Below are 21,680 nucleotides of genomic sequence, written 5' to 3' on the forward strand. Positions count from 1 at the left end.
CTCCAATGTAGATGGAGGATTCAGAAAACCAATCACTTGGGTCATCACCTCTGTCTCCCAGTATCCACATTACAAGAAGCTGCAATCAAGAGCTGGAGTTGGGCAGGGAACTCAGGTACACCAAAGGGGAACATATGTGTCTTAACTGCTAAGCTAAACGTCTATCCTGTACTAAATTTTATTCAGAAGAACTTGGCAATGCAATTCAAAATTTTCAGGTTGATATTAATTTCGGCACCCTAAAATTAAATAAGAGGATTAACTTCTTGTACTTATTACCCACACATGCACACACACAGGGCATACAAGCACACTATCCATACACTTTTCATAGTAAGTGTATTTCATTGATTTTTTCCATAGCAAAATATAGTTTACCTTATTAATAACATGTAAGTATTTTCACAAGAATGTCAGGTAGTAACTACCATTTCACTTTATTTATTGAACAACTTTTTTCCTTGGAAATGACTACAGGGCTTTTTTAAAAAAAAATTTGTTTAACTTCATAAAAATTTTTGCTAATTCATCCTCAAACTCTGGCAGAAATATGTATCTCCAAGATACATTCACTGAATGTTTTTAGGTTGCTAGGTACTGCTTGGAGAGTCTGGGACATACAATATTCCATAAAAAGCACTCTGAAAACTTTTAGCTAATGGTTTAAACTTTTAGCTAATGGCTGCAGAGACAGTTACTAAACAATATTAAAATAAATAAAATGTATTATCTTTGATGTTAGAATGGCTAAAAGCTATGGGATGTTACAAGAACATGTGTGTTGAGAACCGATGAAGTAAGGAAGAGAGGAAGTTAGGCAATAGCCCAACAACCAGCGCAGTGATACACTAGGTCAATCCTCTGTCTTCAGCGCCAGCATCCCATATGGGCGCCAGTTCTAGTCCTGGTTGCTCCTCTTCCAGTCCAGCTCTTTGCTGTGGCCTGGGAGTGCAGTGGAGGATGGCCCAAGTGCTCGGGCCCTGCACCTGCATGAGAGACCAGAAAGAAACTCCAGCTCCTGATTTCGGTTCGGCGCAGCTCTGGCCGTTGCGACCATTTAGAGAATAAACCAATGGAAAGAAGACCTTTCTCTCTGCCTCTCTCTCCTCTGTCTGTAAACTCTGTCAAATAAATATCTTAAAATAAATAAAAAATAGCCTGGGTATAGGTCATTCTTTAGATTCCAACTTTTTTAAAAAATTATTTTATTTATTTGAAAGACAGAGTTACTGAGAGAGGCAGAGGCAGAGAGAGGTCTTCCATCCACTGGTTCATTCCCCAGATGGCTGCAACTGCTGGAGCTGTGCTGATCTGAAGCCAGGAGCCAGGAACTTCTTTTGGGTCTCTCCCACGTGGGTGTGGTGGCCCAAGGACTTGGGCCATCCTCTACTGCTTTCCCAGGCGATAGCAGAAGAGGAGCAGCTGGGACTAGAACCAGTTTCCATATGGGATGCTGGCACTTCAAGCCAGGGCTTCAACCAGCTGCACCACAGTGCTCGCCCCAAGATTCCAACTTCTTTTATGAAGGAAGTTAGTTTTTAGTATTTGAACAAAGAAGTGGCACAATCTAACCCATGTTTCAAGAAAAATTTTCTTGGCTGCTGTGTCAAATATAATGAGGGCTATGTTGGGAAGGGGACAAGGTAGAGAAAAAAGTATTGGGAGACAATGAAAAGGAATCATGTGATAAATTGCATTGCTACTGCTTATACCAGTCAGCAATCTAGGGTTTTGCATTTTTCTTTTAATCATTATTTCCGTGACTCGCTGCCCTCATAGAGTAATCAGAACTGACTGTTTTGAATGAGCTCATCCTAGAATTTCTCTTCACCTTCTTGTACAGAATGCCCTTTGCCTGCAATGAACACCCTGTTAATGTCCAAACTCTTGCTCTTTATGATTTTCTCATTTTGATAGAGCAAAGATTTTAGTAGATTCTTCTTTTTAATTTTTTTTTTTTTTATTTTTTGTCAGGCTGAGTTAGACACAGAGAGAGAAAGAAACGTCCTCCTTTTTCTGTTGGTTCACCCCCACCCCCTACCCCGAGTGGCTGCTATGGCCAGTGCATTGCGGCCAGTGCACTGCGCCAATCCGAAGCCAGGAGCTAGGTGCTTCCTCCTGGTCTCCCATGTGGATGCAGGACCCAAGCACTTGGGCCATCCTCCACTGCCTTCCCAGGCCACAGCAGAGAGCTGGACTGGAAGAGGAACAACCGGGACAGAATCTGGCGCCCCAACCGGGACTAGAACCCTGGGGTGCAGCGCCGCAGGCGCTTTTTTCTGAAAGGGGACACGAAAAATAATCTTTTGCAGTACTTGCAAATCTGAAAATGTCAGCAGTCTCACATTTGATGGATATATTGGCTGAATAAGTAGTTTACTCCCCTCTGTTGTTTGAAAACACTGTACCTTTGGACTCTGGTTTCCAATATTGAATTTTCATCTTACATTAATGGGGCTTTGTGTGACACTCCCCCCATCTTCTTATCTATTGTGTTTTTAAATATGGAATCAGAATTTCCATCTCATTTTTTTAGCATTGAGATTAATTATCTCAATAGTTTTCTTTTATTATTATTCTCTTTTTTTTTTTTTTTTTCTTGACAGGCAGAGTGGACAGTGAGAGAGAGAGACAGAGAGAAAGGTCTTCCTTTTGCCGTTGGTTCACCCTCCAATGGCCGCCACGGCCGGCGCGCTGCTGCCAGCGCATTGTGCTGATCCAAAGCTGGGAGCCAGGTGCTTCGGCTGGTCTCCCATGGGGTGCAGGGCCCAAGTTCTTGGGCCATCCTCCACTGCACTTCCCTAGCCACAGCAGAGAGCTGACCTAGAAGAGGGGCAACCAGGACAGAATCCGGCGCCCTGACCGGGACTAGAACCCGGTGTGCTGGCGCCGCAAGGCGGAGGATTAGCCTGTTGAGCCACGGCGCCGGCCTTATTATTATTCTTTGAAAATTTTCTTCCGTATATTTTTCCTTTCTTTATGAAACTACTATTATTTAGAAATCAGGATTTTTCTATATCAATAGTTATCTTTCTTGACTTAATTTATGAAATTGTGATTATTTATAAATTGATGCCTTGTGCAATCGCATTTTTATTTTATAGCAACTTTTTTGCTTTTTATTCTGCGAGGTTTCCCTAAATTTATTTCCAGATATGCAATTGAAACTTTCATGTCTGGTATCATATATTAATTTCTTCTTTCATGCCTGGTACCATGTATTAATTTCTATAAATTCTCTTTTGTGCTCTGAATATTCCTTTTCTAATAACTCTATTTATTACCATGTCTTTCATGCAGCCTTATATTCACACAAGATATTCTAATCTATTCACTTTTTTAATTCTTTTTTTTTTTTTTTTTTGACAGGCAGAGTGGATAGTGAGAGATAGAGACAGAGAGAAAGGTCTTCCTTTGCCGTTGGTTCACCCTCCAATGGCCGCCACGGCCGGTGCGCTGCGGCCGGCACACCGCGCTGATCTGAAGCCAGGAGCCAGGTGCTTCTCCTGGTCTCCCATGGGGTGCAGGGCCCAAGTACTTGGGCCATCCTCCACTGCACTCCCTGGCCACAGCAGAGAGCTGGCCTGGAAGAGGGGCAACCAGGACAGAATTCGGCGCCCCGACCGGGACTAGAACCCGGTGTGCCGGCGCCACAAGGTGGAGGATTAGCCTAGTGAGCCATGGTGCCGGACTAACCTATTCACTTTTGCTAATGTATGATGAATTTCTTCCTACATCCTTAAATATACATTTATAAGACTTGGTATCCCATGCTCAGGTTAGTCAAAGGCATTGTTTCTGATCTCATCAAAGAAAACAGAAAACAATAGAGTTCATTCAGCTCTTGGGACCACACCTACCTCAGTCTTCCTGACTCTTAGTGTAATGCTGTCTCAGGGCTTAGTCCTTTGCTCTCTGTATTTTGCCATGCTATGTCATCCTCCTCACTTCATGGACACTCTCACTCATCTATGTGTTTTCAAACACTCCCTATATTTTGATACTTCTTGAGCATGTATCTATAACTTAGACCTGTCCCTTGAACTACAAACTTTTTATTGATGATTGCTCTCTTCATGTATCCACTAGGATGTCACTTAGATATTGCAAATTTAACAAGATCAAACTTTTATTTGTGTTCTTCATGCTCAAAAATTGTACTAACCACAGTCTTTTTTTCATTCTTAGTGATTGTGTTCTCAAGATGATCAAATCAAAAACTTTAAAATCAACCTTTACTCCACTGTTTCTTGGAAAACTTCCAACATCAACAGAAAATATGCTTCACTTTATCTTCAAAGCATATGATATTCATTTCTTATGAATCGATTGCTTTCACTCTGGTCCTAGCAATTACCTTTTCCTTTCTTAGATAATTATAGTGGTCCATTTCCTTGTTCCTTGTTACTTGCTTTTAATCTTGGCTTTCCTAATATCTGTTTAATATATTAATGAAATTAGTCTTTTAAAAATTAGGTCAGATACTGCCAGTGTTCTAACAACTGTCTAATGATTTCCACCTTCTAAAGAGTAAACACCAAAGTTTTAAAATGGCCTACAAGCCAGCACTTGATGTGACCTCCCACTATTTATCTAACCTCTGCCCTGCAGCAGTCACCTCCCTGCTCATTTCTGGTTTAAGACCAGTTGCTTCTATATAAACATCATGCAAACTCTTATCTAATGGTGTTTATAACTTTTTTTATTTTGCCTAGAGCTTTTATCACAAATGGCTACATTCTTATGCCCTCATTTCTTTAAATGTTTAAGGTTGTTTTCAGTAAAATCTTCTTTAATCACTTTGCTTAAAGTTACAAAATTATCTTAGCAACTTGCATTTCCTTTCTATGACAATTATCTTCTAATACGAAATATAATTAACTTTTCCCAGAAAACTTTTATTTAAGAAATAGAAACGTCATACATTCGCAATTACAACTTTAGGAACATAATGATTCTTTCCACCCCCTTCCTACTCTCTCTCCTATTCCCACTTTTATTTTTTACTAAGATATATTTTCAATTAGCTTTATAAATGTATGATTTACCTTATGTTAAGTAAAGAGTTCAACAAATAGTATGAAAAAAAAAACTTTTCCTCAACACAACAAGGGCTACTCAAAGTCATTGTTTCTCAGTGTCAAGTTCACTTCTACAGATTTCCTTTTAGGCACTCCGCTAGTTATTGCAGTTCAGGGAGAACATACAGTATTTTTCCCTTTGGGACTGGCTTATTTCACTATTTTCCAGTTTCATCCATTTTGTTGCAAATGAATGAATTTCATTTTTTTAAATCACTGTGTAATAGTCCATGGTATACATATCCCGGAATTTCTTTATCCAGTCTTTAGTTGATGGGCATTTGGATTACCTCTCTCAGCTATTATGAATTGAGCTGGAATAAACATAGGGGTACAGATAACTCTTTCATATGCTGATTTCATTTCCCTTGGGTAAATTCCAAGGAGTGGAATGCTGGGTCATAGGGTAGGTCTATATTCAGATTTCTGAGGTATCCATAATGTCTTTCAAAGTGGCTTTACCAGTTTACATTCCCACCGACAGTGGACAGTGGATTAGGGTACCTTTTTATCCATATCCTTACTAGCATTTATTGTTTGTTGACTTCTGTATGAAAGCCATTCTAATGGGGGTGAGGTGAAAACTCACTGTGGTTTTGATTTGAATTTCCCTGATGGCTAGTGATACTGAGCATTTTTTCATGTGTCTGTGGCCATTTAGATTTCCTCTTTTGAAAAATTAACTGTTTCGGGAGCCAGCGCTATGGTGCAGTAGGTTAATATCGTCCTGCAGGGCTGGCATCCCATGTGGGTGGCATTTCTACTTCTAGCTGCTCCTCTTCTGATCCAGCTCTCTGCTATGGCCTGGGAAAGCAGTAGAAGATGGCCCAAGTGCATGGGTCCCTGGTCCCACATAGATAGCATTTTATTCTGTTCCATTGGTCTATCCATTTGTTGCTGTACCAGTGCCAGGCTGTTTTGATTATAATTGTCTTGAAATCTGGTATTGTGATGCCTCCAGCTTTGTTTTTGTTGTGTAAGATTGCTTTAGCTATTTGGGGATCTCCTGTGCTTCCATATGAATTTTAGCATCTTTATTTCTAGATCTGAGAAGAATATCCTTGGAATTTTGATTGGTATCACATTGAATCTGTAAATATTTTTCTGTAGTATGGGCATTTTAATGATATTAATTCTTCAAATCCATGAACATGGAAGGATTTTTTTTATCTTCTCTTTCTTTCTTTAATGTTTTGTAGTTCTCATTGTAGAGATCTTGGACATCCTTGATTAAATTTATTCCAAAGTATTTGATTTTTTTTTGTAGCTATTGTGATTGGGACTAATCTTAGAAGTTCTTTCTCAGCTGTGGCATTGTCTATGTATACAAAGGGTGTTGATTTTTGAGTGTGGATTTTATATCCTGCTACTTTACCAAATCATTCTATGAGTTCCAATAGTCTCTTAGTGGAGTCTTTTGGATCCCTATACATAGAATCATGTCATCTGCAAATCAGGATAGTTTGCTTCCTCCTTCCCAACTCATATTCCTTTGATTTCTTTTTCTTGCCTAATGGCACTGGCTAAAACTTCCAGGATATATTGAATAGCAAAGGGGGGATGGGTGTCCTTATATGGTACCAGATCTCAGTGGGAATGCTTCCAACTTTTCCCTATTCAATAGTACAGTGGCCATGGGTTTGTCATAAATTGCTTTAATTGTATTGAGGAATGTTTTTGATTTCACTTTAAAATCTCAATTTCATGGGAGAAATATTCTTTCATGTCATGTACTGATTCCTGTACTTCCTGGATTTGCTTCTGATTACTTCTAAGTAATTTCTGGCACTTCTTCAGTCTCTTCATCTTCACATTCTAGTATTGAAGTGTTGTGTTCTTTTCAGGGTGTCATGTTGTCTTCTCTTTTCTTTATTCTTGAATTGCTTCATTTATTATTCAGCATTTGTGGAGATACTTGTTTTGTTTTTTTTTTCTCTGTTATGGGTTTTCTCTCTAGACTATGCCTCAGGATTCATGGAATATCTGCTTTTTTCAGTGCATACCTAAAGTTTTATGGTGAGTTTGGCCAGGGAGCTCTGTTCAGTGCCCCGGAGTAAGGGGAATATCCAAGATGACACACAGGTTGGGCATGGTAAATCCCCACTTTTTTTTTAAATCAAAAGGTAGGTTTGTTCTGCTCTGTGGTATAGTGCTATGTTTCCTCCGCTCTTGCTCAAAGGAGACCAGTGCCTGGGTGCTAGCCCCAATGGGTACAATGTTCGTCTCCACTGCCACAAGAACCACACAAAGAATTTGTGCAGTCCAGGGTATAAGCACAGATTCCACAGCAATGAGCCTCACCAGAGAATTAGGGAACCCTAAGTATGTGGAGCCTCCCACAGTGACTGCCCGAAGTCCCAGCCACACCCTGAGCCCTCCTACACTGCCACAGTGTTTACCCAGTCCTGGCACACAAATAGCTCACAGTCAGGAGCACCCATCCCCCTGTCAGTTCTCCCACCAGACTCAGGCGTCTCTGCTCAACTAGTTGCTGGGCACGTGGACACAAGTTGGCACGGCTGTTGCTTATATCCAAAATGGCCCCTGCCCTCTACCATTTTGTTAAGGATGCAGGTTAGGGTGATTGGGGAGAGAGAAATGTGTCCTCCCTTTTTTCCCTCTAGTTTGGTGCACTGTCCCTCAAAAGTTACACTGTCCCCCGCAGGGCTCCTAGCCGGATTCCTGCCAGGCTCTTCCTGCAGTTCTGTTGCCAGTGGCATGGTCTGCTGCAGTCTGGTTTCACCTCACTCTCCAGAGCTGGTACTGAGGTTCTTGGCTGCTGGAATCCTGAGTTGCAAGTGTCCATACCCTCCACGTAGGTCCATAGTGTCCCTCTAGTTTCCTCTGCTGTTTTCTCTCTAACTCTTCCCTTAGACTGCCCTCTCTCCACTTTTTAAAAACTATCTTCTCCTAGAGTAGAGTGGTATGTGCTCTCCCTATTCTGCCATTTTGTTTGTTGTCTTCTTCCACTAGAATATAATATCTATGAGAGAAGAATGTTGGATCACATTATTCATTGACTTAATATACTATTCCACATGAGAGATGATCACTGGAGACTTATTCCTAGATTCTAACTTAAAAGAAAAGGATTTTAAAATGCTGTTGTGGGCCCCGTGCTGTGGCTTAGCGGGTAAAGCTGTCACCTGCAGTGCCGGCATCCCATAAGGTGCCTGTTTGAGTCCAAGCTGCTCCACTTCTGATCCAGCTCTCTGCTATGGCCTGGGAAAGCAGTGAAGGATGACCCATGTCCTTGGGCCCATGTACCCAGGTGTGAGAACTGGAAGAGACTCCTGTCTTCTGGCTTTGGATAGGCACAGTTCCGGCCATTGTGGCCAATTGGGGAGGGAACCAACAGATGGAAGACCTCTCTCTCTCTCTCTCCCCCCATCTATCTCTCTCTGCCTCTCCTTTTCTCTCTTTGTAACTCTAACTTTCAAATAAATACACAAATCTTTAAAAATAATAAAATAAAATATAAAATAAAATGCTGTTACGGTATGTAAAATGATATAAATGAAAATATGCTTGAAATAAATCAACAGGAAAATACATGAAAGATAAACACAAAGATGATTTTAAAAAAATATGGATGACACATGAGCCAGTAGACAGGACAATAAATCAGTATAGAGTATCTAAAATGAAGAACACAAAGAAAAAAATGACTCCATCAATAAATAGAACTTAAAGTACTCACGATATCAAAAGTTCTTGGAGTAGGCATTGTAGTTTAGTGGGTTCAGCTGTTGCTTGGAATGTTAGGCATATAATAACAGAGCACTTAGGATTGAGTTCCACCTAGTGGTCTAAGTATGTGGGCTTCTGTCATTTACGTGAGAAACATGGATGGAGTTTCTGCTCCCTGGCTTCAGCCTGGCCCAACCCTGGCTGTTGCAGAAATCTTGAGAATGAACCCACAGATGGAAGATCAAATGATCCCTCTCTCTCTCTCTTTCTCTCTCTCTCTTTCTACCCCTTCCCCCTCTACCTCCTCCTCTCTGTCCCTCTCCTTTTCAAATAAATAACTAAATAAAACGTAAGAAGTTATAATACAAAATAAATGAAGTCTCAGAAGCAAAGAAGGGAGAAAGGCAAGCATAAAAAATTACTTGAGAAACAATTGATGAAAATCTCCCAGATATAGTAAAAGTCACAATATTATAGATTGAAAATACATAAACCCTATGGAAGAACAAATACAAATTAATAATATTATAGTCATTCAGAGATGTTCAAAGAGAAAGGGAAAATGAAATCAGCTAGAGTGAGAGTACACATTAAAAAAGGAAAGACAATTTAAAATCCTATGGCATTCTTATAAATAATAATGTAATTTAGATGAAGGTGGAATTGGGGCCAGGGTTGTGGCATTGTAGGGGTAAAGCTAAAGTGCCTTTTCACCCTGGCATCCCATGGGACGCCATTTATAGTGCTGGGTTGCTCACCTTCCATTCCAGTTCTTTGCTGAGAAAGCAGAGAAAGATGGCCCAAGTCCTTGGGTGCCTGCACCCATGTGGGAGAAGTGGATGAAGCTTCTCGTTCCTGGCTTTGACCTGGCCCAGCCCCAGCTGTGGCAGCCATTTGGGGAGTGAACCAGTGGTTGGAAGAGATCTCTCTCTCTCTTTATCTATGCTTCTCCCTCTCTGTAACTCTGACTTCCAAATAAATAAATAAATCTTTAAAAAAAAATGATGACAGTGGAACTGTAAGGGATAAAAGGAAGAAAAAAATTATATACCTGGGGGAAATCTTCTAATGTAAATGCTAAATCTGGTATATTCTGAAAAACAAAAACTAAGGAAGTTCATTGCAAGGGAAGCCAATGTTGGGCACAGTGTGTTAAGCCACGGCCTGCAGTGCTGGCATTCCATATCATAGCGCCAGTTCACATCCTTGCTGCTCTGCTTCCTATCCAGCTCCATGCTGCTAAACGCAAGAAAGCAGAAGATGAATGCCCAAGAGCTTAGATTCCTGCCACAGATCGGGGAGACTATGATGGATTTCCTGGCTTCTGACTTTAGTCAGGCCCAGCCCAGGCTATTGTGGCCATTTTAGGGAATGAATCAGCAGATTCTCTCTTTCTCTCTCTCCTTCTCTCTCTCTCTCTTTCTCTCTCTCTCTCTCCCCCACCCCGTGTGTGTGTGTGTGTGTGTGTGTGTGTCTCCTCTCCCTCCAGGCCACTCCCTCTCTCCCACTTCACCTTTCAAATATATATATATATATATATATATTTAAAAAATTCATTGTCAAGGGAGCCTCATGATCTGAAGTGATAAAATGCCAGTTGAAAATATTATTAGCGAGAAATAAAGATCACCAGGGATTATAATTATGTGGATAATTATAAAATATTTTCACCTAAATTTCTATAGAATTCATGATTGTTTTGAAGAAAAACTACTTATGCTATGAACTTTATAACAAATGTAGATATGATACAAAGAATAGCACAGTGTGACTGATAGGAGGTGCTGACAGATGTATAAATTTTTAAAGTTTTCGCAAGGGAACTGAAGTAGTACACTATCAAAATGAAGTGGATTAGGCCAGCACCGCTGCTCAATAGGCTAATCCTCCACTTTGCGGCGCTGGCACACAGGGTTCTAGTCCCAGTCCAGGCACCGGATTTTGTCCCGGTTGGTCCTCTTCCAGGCCAGCTCTTTGCTGTGGCCCGGGAGTGCAGTGGAGGATGGCCCAAGTCCTTGGGCCCTGCACCCCATGGGAAACCAGGAGAAGCACCTGGCTCCTGCCTTTGGATCAGCGCAGTGCACTGGCTGCAGCCATTAGAGGGCGAACCAACGGCAAAAGGAAGACCTTTCTCTTTGTCTCTCTCTCTCACTGTCCACTCTGTCAAAAAAAAAAAAAAAAAAATGAAGTGGATTGATAAAAACTGTATATCATAACCCATAGTAAATGCTATAGAAAAAGACCTCCAAAAAATTGTAGCAAAGAGTTAGAAACATACCAGGGGATTCCAATTCAATCCCATCAAGGTGGCATGTACCAATGCCATCTCACTAGTCCCAGTGATCAATTTCTGTTCACAATTGATCATAATGATAGGAGTAAGAGCCAAAGGGATCACATAAACAAGAATAGTGTCTGCAAATACTAGCTGATAGAATCAAAAAGGGAGAGAATGATCCAACATGGGAAGTGAGATACACAGCAGACCCATAGAATAGCAGATGTCCTAAACAGCACTCTGGCCTCAGAATCAGCCCTTAAGGCACGCAGATCTGGCTGAAAAGCCCATGAGAGTATTTCAGGCATGGAAAGCCAAGACACTCTGGGGAAAAAAAAAAAAAAAAAAAAAAAAAAAAAACAAAACCTAAATGAAAGATCTCTGTGAGTGAGAGCCCAGTGGAAAGAATGGGTCATCAACGAAGGAGGTACCTTTCTCTGAAGGGAGGAGAGACCTTCCATTTTGACCATGGCCTTGTCTAAATATGATCAGAGTTAGTGAACTCAGGGGGCTTCCATAGCCTTGGCAGCTCATGACAAGAGCCTAGGGTGATTACTGAGGCCATAAACAAGAGTGTCAATTTGTTAAGTCAACAACAGGAGACACTGTGCACTTACTCTTCATGTAGGATCTCTGTCCTTAGTGTGCTGTACATTGAGATTTAATGCTATACCTAGTACTCAAACAGTAGTTTTCACTTTATGTTTCTGTGTGGGAGCAAACTGTTGAAATCTTTACTTAATGTATGCTAAACTGATCTTCTGTATATAAAGAGAATCAAAAATGAATCTTGATGTGAATGGAAGGGGAGAGGGAGTGGGAAAGGGGAGGGTTGCGGGTGGGAGGGATGTTATGGGGGGGAAGCCATTGTAATCCATAAGCTGCACTTTGGACATTTATATTCATTAAGTAAAAGTTAAAAAAATACAAATGATAAATTATAATGGAATTCTCTAAAAACAGTCATTCAACTGTTTAACAGGAATGTTAAACAAATGTCAAACCTACATCAACTAAAACCACTACATGAAATGTTAATAGCATAAGAGCGATTATCATGATTGGAGGCTCAGAAGTGCTGGACTTTATGACTCACCAGATTCATTCCAGTACGAAATGGCTATCGTCTATTTTTCCTGAGTTTTCATCTTCCTTGATTGAAATTATTTTTTTTCTTACATTAGAAGTAGAATCTTGGTTTGTTGCATGTTGATCCCTGCAAGGTGTGTGGTGCATAACAAATCTTCCCAGGAAGAAGAATGAATTAATTCACAAGCTTTTATTGGGATTCTGCTCTTGGGCGGGAGAGGTTCCCTGCTCCCAACAGAGTGGGGGCCGGGGAAGTAGTGTGTCAGAGAGTGGGAGGGCTCTTTTTATAGATTCAGGGCATGGGGGTTAAAGTTTGAGGCAGGTCTGATCCTCATTGGTTGACCTTTAGGCACCCGCAGGGGACCTTGACAAGGACTTTTCTTCCCAGGAAGTCAGGTAGGGACTCTCCATTCCCGGAAGTATAGGCCTTCCCTCCTTGTGGATCCCAAAGCTACCAATCCCAAGGTCTCTTCTTCATCAAGTATTCTTTCACTTAAATGTTTCATTTTCAGTGAATTCCATTGGAAACATGGAATTAAAGCATAATTTTATTTTGGTGTGGAAATTTTTCTGAAATCCTTGCACAGTTTTCCCATAAAATGCATTTTCCATGAAATGTTTTAAGTGTCCTATTTGTGTCTCTACTCAGCTGATTCTGTTTCCCTTGGTCCCAAGTTCTCTCTGGTTGAATTTCTTCAACTGGACTACCACTTACCTTCTATTTGAATGAGTTGGATATACTGCTCAGCCTGGAAATTAAAAAATTGGTTCTTTGTCTTCAAAAGGTTTATCTTTATTAGAGGGTTCACATAAGGACAAACAGGTAATACAAATTGTAGTATTATGAATAATGGTGCGTAATTAATAAACAGCTATTTCAGGAAACTGCAGGTGGAAGAAATTTATCTGGCTTTTCTGAGGCCATGTGGAGAGACTTCAACATATTGGTACTCCCATCAATCCTGAAAACTATTTTTTCTCTCTGCTTCCTGGGGAATTATCTAATTGTTCATCTTGAGAGAACTTTTAGTTTGTCTTTCTTTGCTTTCTCTTCCAGTCTACTGAGTCTGCAATGAGAATGTATTTAATCTGCTTTCATTCATGCTGGCCACATTTGTTAGACAAATTTTGTCTCTTAGATTTCCTCTCATCTATGCCAACAGTGCAACTGTCTAGTTAAAGTGGAAACAATGGCTGCATATCTAAGCCACAGTACCCAAACAATTTTAGCAATGTAATAAAATATTATTTCTTTTTTTAATTCTGAGGGATTTTTATTTTAAATACAATGTATTGTTCTATGCACCATAGATCAAACTTTTGTACTCTACAAAATATTAACTTTTCTTCTCTCTCTATTTTTTATAAACTTTCATTTAATGAATACAAATTTCGAAAGTCCAACTTTTGGATTATAGTGGTTTTCCCCCCATAACCATACTCCCACCTGCAAACCAGCCCATCTCCTACTCCCTCTCACATCTCATTCTTCATTAAGATTCATTTTTAATTATCTTTATTTCTTATCCAATTGTAGGTATCATGTGTTGTGTTTCTCAAAAAGTTTCAGTTAGGAAATGCAACAGGGGACTATTTTGTTGTCCTCTTAAAATTTCAACAGAAAACACTTTGTTTTTGCATCCAAAATAAAACTAACATATGTATCTTATAATTTTGCTACTTGTTATCATTGGGATATTTAACAAACAGCTATTATATTATCAAATATAAGTTATTATTTTTTCCAGGGATTAGCTTAATTTACATGTTTTCCCTGCATAAAAACATTATCAATGCTAATACACTTAGCAGAATGACTAAAATTAAAAAAGACTGAAATAATAAGAAATGACAAGAAACGGTGTAAGTAGAGCCTTTATATATTGGTAGTGAGGATGTAAATTGGCCCAAGTACTTTGGAAATTCACTTCAAAGTGTCTAATAAAATTAATTGTAGTTTTATCTTCTGCCAAGTATATTTCCAAGAAAATAAGTGCATATGTCCATCAAAAACATGTATAAGATTATACATAACTAGTCTTTTTCATAAGAGATTAAAACAAGTAACAAAAAACAAAATGATCAATAAAACTAGCCAGAATATTGACCAATAAAATGCAACATATAATAAATCAAAACGCTAAAGAACAATGTAATGAGTACTTTACCAATGTTTGCAACAACAGAGGGACTCTCTCATACATTATATGGAACAAAAGTATTTGGATACAAAATAGTATATACCAAACAATTTTATTTGTTGGGAGTTCAGGATAAATAATAGTAGTCTATTGGACAATAACTTAAGAGTAGTTACTACTTTTGAATATAAGTAAAGAGTAGTACACTTGGAGACACCAGGAACCCTTCTGAGGTACTGGATGTGTTCTAAATCTTGACCTAGACATGATTTCATGAATGCACACTGCACCTCTAAAATCGTTTAAAAATATCAGCTGCTCTCTATTTTTATTCTTTTGCAAATTAAAATAATATTTTAAAGTTGTTTCCTAAAACAAAGTAATGTTGTGAATGCTGTTATATTTAAACATGCTGGCAGATCATTTTTTCCTAGGTAAGTTCATAACACATATTGCAGATGCTTAGTAAGTATTTTGTTTAATAAGAGTTAATGGATAAAACTGACACTCATAAAGGTGATTGTCTATTTTATTAATAGTTGTAATCATTTATTAAATCTAATATCTGATTAATCAACATCTAATTAGGAAGTTAAATTATAGTTGTCCCTGCCTTGGGAACAATAAGTTAATGTAAAAAGAGCCAAATGATAAAAAGAAGCTTAGTCAAGTAATACAAGTTTAGTCAAAGATAAAAATAAGTTTATGATAAAATGTTAAATGATAAAAAGAAATTTAGTCATTTGACTTTTTATTATTGTTGTTCATGATCAAGTGAACACATGTACACTTATGGGCAATACATCATTGGAAGTAATATCATTCCTAAACAAATTAATATTTCAGTTTAATAATTACATAGTGATGTTTCTGTTGTGGCAGATTTAGACAGAATGATAATTTTGCAGATGATGTGCTTGCACCATCACAACTTAATTGCGAAAGATTTTTTCACTACCTTTATAAGAGAGAGAATAGTTCTTTCTACTTAAACAAAACAGCATCAATTCCATCGTATCACCAGTTACCAATTTCATTATAATCTGCCATCAATTATTTCTTATCTTCTTAATCACAATTTCAGTCTAAATTTCTTACACAAACTTTTAATCATAACTTGCAAATTAATAATATGGAAACTGGATTTTTCCTTTTTATTCATTTCTCTATGGATGTTTCCATTTGATAGGCAGTGCTGTGAAAACAGAAAAACTGATTGAGTCAAAGGTATCAATTCTAAAAACAAATGGCTTAATTTGCATTTAATTACATTACTTGACATTTTGAAATTAAAGTCTTATGTATTTGGGCTGGTGTTCTGTCACAGCAGGTTTAGCCACTGCTTATAATGCTGGCATTCCACATCAGAGTGCCTTTTTGAGTCCTGACTGCTCTGCTCAGTATCCAGATCCCAGATAATGTTCCTGGGGCGGCAATAGATGATAGTCTAAATACTTGGGCTCCTGTTAGTTCGTGGGAGGTCTAATAGTTCTGTGCTCTTAGTTTTGGACTCAGTTCTAGTTGTTGAAAAGCCATATGGGGAGTGAAACAATGGATAAAAAATCTTCTCTTTCTCTCTCTCTCTTTGTATCTTTGCCTCTCACTTGCTTTCTGTTACTCAGCCTTTCAGAACATAAAGCTATAAAATATTAGATGCTTTTACATTACAAGCATATATATTGTCTCCATAATTTCAGCTGAGAATGAGGAAAATACTATTCATTCATATCATTCTAATATCTGGGAGAAAACAAGTCTATCATTTCTATTATAAAAATATGGTCAATTAAATTACTTGGTAGCTTATCATTCCCTCATACTTTAGAAAATGCAGCAGGTATAAAATTAATAAAAAAAAGCCATGGGTATTTGATGATTACTTCATAAATATGGCTAAATTTTCATGAAATGTGAAGAAAATAACAATACATCTACAGACAAATGAACAAACAGCCTTTAAGTGCAACCATTTCAAGTCTTCATTTTTTGATAAGATTAATTATTTTTATTCAATTCATTATTTTTGATGAAATTAATTATTTTTTCAATGAAATTAATTTAAATATTTTTATGGTGATATAGTAAATTTAAACTAGTATAAGTGGGTTTCTTTATTTTTAAAAAACTTTTATTAATACAAGTAATTCAAAAGCATCAGCTTTCATGATTAATCTGAAAGTAGAGTGTGTAAAGCATGTATCTTGCCTTCAAAGGGATTCAAGTTGAAGAGAGAGTAGCCACACTCGATGTGTGATGATGTGTTGAAACAACCACAAGGATAAGTGAAACATTGATCTTCTACAATCACATAAGATAATATACATAATTAAGGATCATGTACTCAATTCATTTTTGTTATTCTCAAAGTTCACATATTGAAAAAGGGTAATATTTGATGTAGAATGTTATGCTGTGATTTCAAAATTATATAGTCAAAGTATGGGGGCAGCACTGCGGAACAGCAGTTTAACACCCTGGCCTGAAGCACTGGCATCCTATATGGGCACCTGTTCAAACCAGCTCTCTGCTGGATATGGGCCACTTCCAATCCAGCTCTCTGCTGCGGCCTGGGAAAGCAGTAGAAGATGGCTCAAGCCTTTAGACCCCTACATGCACATGGGAGACCCAGAAGAAACTCCTGGCTCATGGCCATTGTGGCCAACTGGGGAATGAACCAGCGGATGAAAGACCTCTCTCTCTCTCTTGCTAGTATTTTCCACTCTATTTTCTGTAATCTATGATTTGCAAGAATTTCTATGACAAATAATTCTTTTTCTAGAACTTTCTATTGGCCCAAATTACTTTTGGGTTTCTAAAATAGAAATTGGCCACCTTCCTCATCCATTCAATATGCATTCTTTTGTTTCTACATTTTCTGTCCAACCAGAAATACAGCTGTCCTATGGTACTCCACTGACATAGAGGTCAGTACTAAATGTTCTTCCTAGAATAAGTAGTCCATAGCAAATGCATTTCATAGGACTATGCTCTCTCCCATTTCCTATAACTCTACCTCATAGAAAAGGGCCTCTAATATAGTCACCTTCCTTTGAAGAGGACTTTAGCACATATTTCAAAAATTTTCTTTTCACTCCAACTCTGCAATTGCTTTGGACTATTTTTCAAATTGCTTTGGACTATATTTCAAAATTCAGTTGTTACTCATCTAACTGATTTTGTTTAAGCACTGTACATTATGTATATTTTAATATGTTCGCTCTGGTATATATCATGATGAATCCAAAAGTGGTTATTCAGAGTCTAGCCTAAAGCTCAAATTGGGAGACAGATATTGGGACCGAATAGTTGCAGCAGAATTACTAAAGAAATTTATTGAAAAGCCTATGGAAAGAAAGTATTTTGTAAGATATACATCACCTCATAACCTTAATTCCAAATCTAGTTTGCCTGTCTGATATCCATATCTTTGATCTCTACTTCTCAATTCCTCCCCAACCCTTTACCACTGAAATTTACCCTGCTGAGCTTCTCTTTGCTCCATGCCTTTTAAAATTGTGTGTCATTTTTCATGTGGTTTCATCGGTCTGAAATATCTATAAATCTTCTAGGACATCTTCCAAACTGTTGTTCTTAATTTTCAAATTAAAAATTGACTATCAGAGGAAAATTTCCCTGATATTCCAAAGAAAGCTGAAATGCTAATGTGTCTGTTCTCCCATACTCTTTATGCCTACTTCTGGTAGTTGTCACGATATTTTATAATAATTTTTGAGTGTCATCTCTTTAACATGATTCAGAACTCCTAGAAAATAGAGACTGAGTATATATGTTTAACAAGTAGGATATAATAAGTGCTCAAAATTTTATGAAATGAAGATTGACATACAAAAGAAAAAAGATGCTAGAGAAATTCATATCAAAGAACAGTTTTTTTATTAACAGGATATTCCTTAGGAACAACTTTCCTGTTAGTAATTGATTAATTTTAAACTGCAATGAGAATTTCCTCTAAGGTTCCTAATTGTCTAGATAGCTTTAAAGAAGAAAGCTTCAAATTAGAGTGCTCAAAACAATGCTTTGTTGTTCACATAAATTACAATGCTGAATTTCTTAGCAAGTAGCTTCACAGGGTGGCATTCTTCCATGTGGCGTCTCTCAGAGAGTCAGGCTCCTCCTCTCAGGTCATGAATCTGCCATCTCTAAAACAAGGTTTTTAAATTGTCCAAAAATGAGAGAAGTGCGTGTATACTAGATCTAAGCCCATAATTGACACCTAACACTTGTGCTCATATTTTATTGGCCCGAAGAAGTCATGTAGCATCTCTCAGATGACAGAGGGCTAGCAAATGTTCCCAGGCATAACATTACACCAGAGAGACCATAGATTTTGGTGGTCTGATAGCACTGTATGTAATATAAGTGAACTGCTTAAACATCTGCAGAAAGTGGCTATTGTGTGGAAGCTAGGGTCTGATCATTAAAAAGAATTTGATTTATTCAAAATATGATTAGATGTAGATGATTAGATAAGAATTTTTTAACTATTGATTGAATAAAATATCCTTCTGAAATGCCATTACTATGACTGGCTCCCTACATTTTATTGTTGCTGTGGAGGAAATGTGCTTTGGAAAAAAAATGCATTGTCTCAAATAAAATATATAGGCTTTATTTAAAGTACATGAAATTGGTATCAGGCATTAGAATTTCATTTGACCTTAACCAAAGTAATCTAAGTCTCTATGAAATTCTTATTTCATGTGCAATTACTCCTCACTTATGATTTCAGTTCGTCTGTGACAAAGGGGCTCGTATTTCTTGCTCATTTAGAATAAAAACAATAAGTAAAGTTGCTTTGTCATTGAACTCATACATGCAGCTACACAATGCTCAATGCTGTTTCCTATTCAAATTGCTTTTCAACTAGCATATATGTGTCAATAAACTTATAATACCCTAGCCTTTTCAAAAGTCACAATTAGATTAAGCTAAATGATCTGATTTCCTATAAAATACACTAAAATCATTTATATACCAATATTAATTTTTCTTATTGCTACTCCTCACTGTTAATACAACATCAATATCAAATAACATGTGCAAATTCCAGTATTTGCTGTTAAAGATATAATGATGAATAAAATTTATTGTAGAACCCCAAAATGTAGCATTTTCCAAAATTGACATAGATTATTATCTGAAAAGACATATTTTAACTTGGACTCCAAGGAACAGCAGTATTTCTTGGGAACACAGTTTAGGAAGTATTGCCCTTTTGTATAATGGAATACATTTAGTTAAAGGAAGAATGATATAGTCAGATAAGAGGGGGTTGCAGAATGTGACACAACTCACTTTTGGTTATACCTTTGTCATGTTATATCTGTGTGACTAAAAGTGCTTTTGATATCTTCTTTAAGCCTCAGATGAAGTTGCCTTCATGATTAACTTAAAGAATATATAGGAAAAATTTGCAGAACAAAAAGAATAGATGCTTAATAATTGTTGATTGATGATTAATGTAAATACTCTTTTTTCAAGTAAAATGGGAAAATTTTAAAGTTTCCGGTCCTTGCTATCAGTCACTAAATCACAACCAGTACCTCTATCTCCTAATTCAGGAAATATAAGTGCCTCTACCCACTGAAAATGATAGGTCACTTAGAATATATGAATGTGTACATTTACTGTACAGAAGAACCTTTCCAAACTTGCCAAAATTTCCCACAACTTTCACAAATTACTCTAAATGCTTAGTAACATCATGATCATTGAAAAGTAGTTTTGGAGAAAACTGCCTGTACCTTACAAAACTGAAACAATTCTGCTTAGTGAGCATATATTTTGTTAACTTAACACTAAAAGCTGAATGATTCAATTGAAACAAAATTACAGATTGAATATTCAATTTTCCATTATAAAAATGAATTAGCTGGTCAAGTGATGGGTACATTCCTTTAACTATTCATTTTTCCATCCCCTTTCTCATACATTCACTCACTTTGTCACAACAGAATTATTAAGCACCTGTTGTTTTCTGAACAAAGTACTATACTTTAGGTATTGGTGCTAGGAAAAATGTTCATTTTTTTTTTAAGATTTATTCATTTATTTGAAAGTCAGAGTTACACAGTGAGAAAACTAGAGGCAGAGAGCCAGAGAGAGAGGTCATCCATTCTGCTGGTACACTCTCCAAATGCTCACAATGGCCAGAGCTGAGCTGATCCAAAGCCAGGAGCCAGGAGCTTCTTCCAATTCTCCCATGTGGGTACAGAAGCCCAAGGACTTGGGCCATCTTCTACTGCTTTTCCCAGGCCATAGCAGAGAGCTGGAGCAGAACTGAAGCAACCGGAACTTGAACCAGAGCCCATATGTGATGCCCGCACTGCGGGCAGTGCCTTTACCTACTCCACCACAGCGCTGCCCCCAAATGTGCATATTTCTAAGTCTTATGGCACTTAAATTGATCATTGTAGGTGTTAAGATGCATCCCACATCACAGTGCCTAGGTTCAAGTACCAGCTCTACTACTGATTCCAGCTTCCTGATAATGCGCACTGTGGGAGGCAGCAAATGATGGCTCAAGTACTTGGGTCCCTGCCACCCATGTGGGAGACTCAGATGGAGTTCTGGGCTCAGGGCTTCACCCTGTCCAGTCCTGGCTGTTGTGGGCATTGACTGGGGAGTGAACTAGAATATGGGCAATCTCTGTTAGCTCTCTTTCAATCTCTGTCTCTCTCTATGAGTATCAGATTAATTAATAATTAAATAATATATAATAATGATATCTAACATTATTGATGTTCTTTGATCTTTATAGTAAACCTGTAAGATAGGTACTTTCATTATCTCAATTTTATGAGTTTGGTACAGTATGAAGTTGTAATTCTTGAGTGCTGGAAATGAAGCATTTTGATTCTAGAGTCTGCATGCTTAATCCATGTGACACACTGGTACTATTACTGAAGTTGCTTGTAGCTTATCCTTAAACAAATATGCATCACTAAGGGCTTATTGAAAGCAGTTGAAGACACTTTATCTTATTTAACTGATGAATATTTAGTAATTACTTATTAATGGTAAAATAGAGTATGAATGAATATATTTGTGATTCTGAGTAATAAAAATCACTCCTCTTTTCAAAAGACAACCCAGTAGAAATGAGACAATGAAATTATTAGGATTCTAAGTTTAAGTCTTCATAGGTTTTGTTTAAAGAGTCTGAATTTCAAGAAATAAATTAATTTAAATAGTTTTAATTATATTGCATTTCACGTTGGATTCTCTGCTCCATTTGGCACAGACTGTGACATTATATTTTCAAAACTATTGCTTTATCATTATTTTTCCTAGCCATTCCTAGAATTTCTAGTAAGTTGATGTGTTTCCAATGTGACAGATGCAACACAATGATTAACTATTTCAAGAGAGAACTATTAT

The 21,680-nt window shown here is 37.7% G+C and overlaps 1 protein-coding gene across 1 annotated transcript in view; it reads left to right on the top strand.

The window, feature by feature from the left end:
- The first annotated feature begins 7,287 nt into the window (after positions 1–7,287).
- The window catches only part of LOC100347161 (PRELI domain containing protein 3B-like), a 172,941-nt gene continuing 158,548 nt past the window's right edge, over positions 7,288–21,680 (top strand). The window contains 1 exon segment of the mRNA XM_070076787.1: positions 7,288–7,528. Within this exon segment, the coding sequence (XP_069932888.1) occupies positions 7,288–7,528 (241 nt within the window).

Source organism: Oryctolagus cuniculus, chromosome 7 (assembly GCF_964237555.1).
Source record: "Oryctolagus cuniculus chromosome 7, mOryCun1.1, whole genome shotgun sequence".
Classification (NCBI taxonomy): Eukaryota; Metazoa; Chordata; class Mammalia; order Lagomorpha; family Leporidae; genus Oryctolagus; species Oryctolagus cuniculus.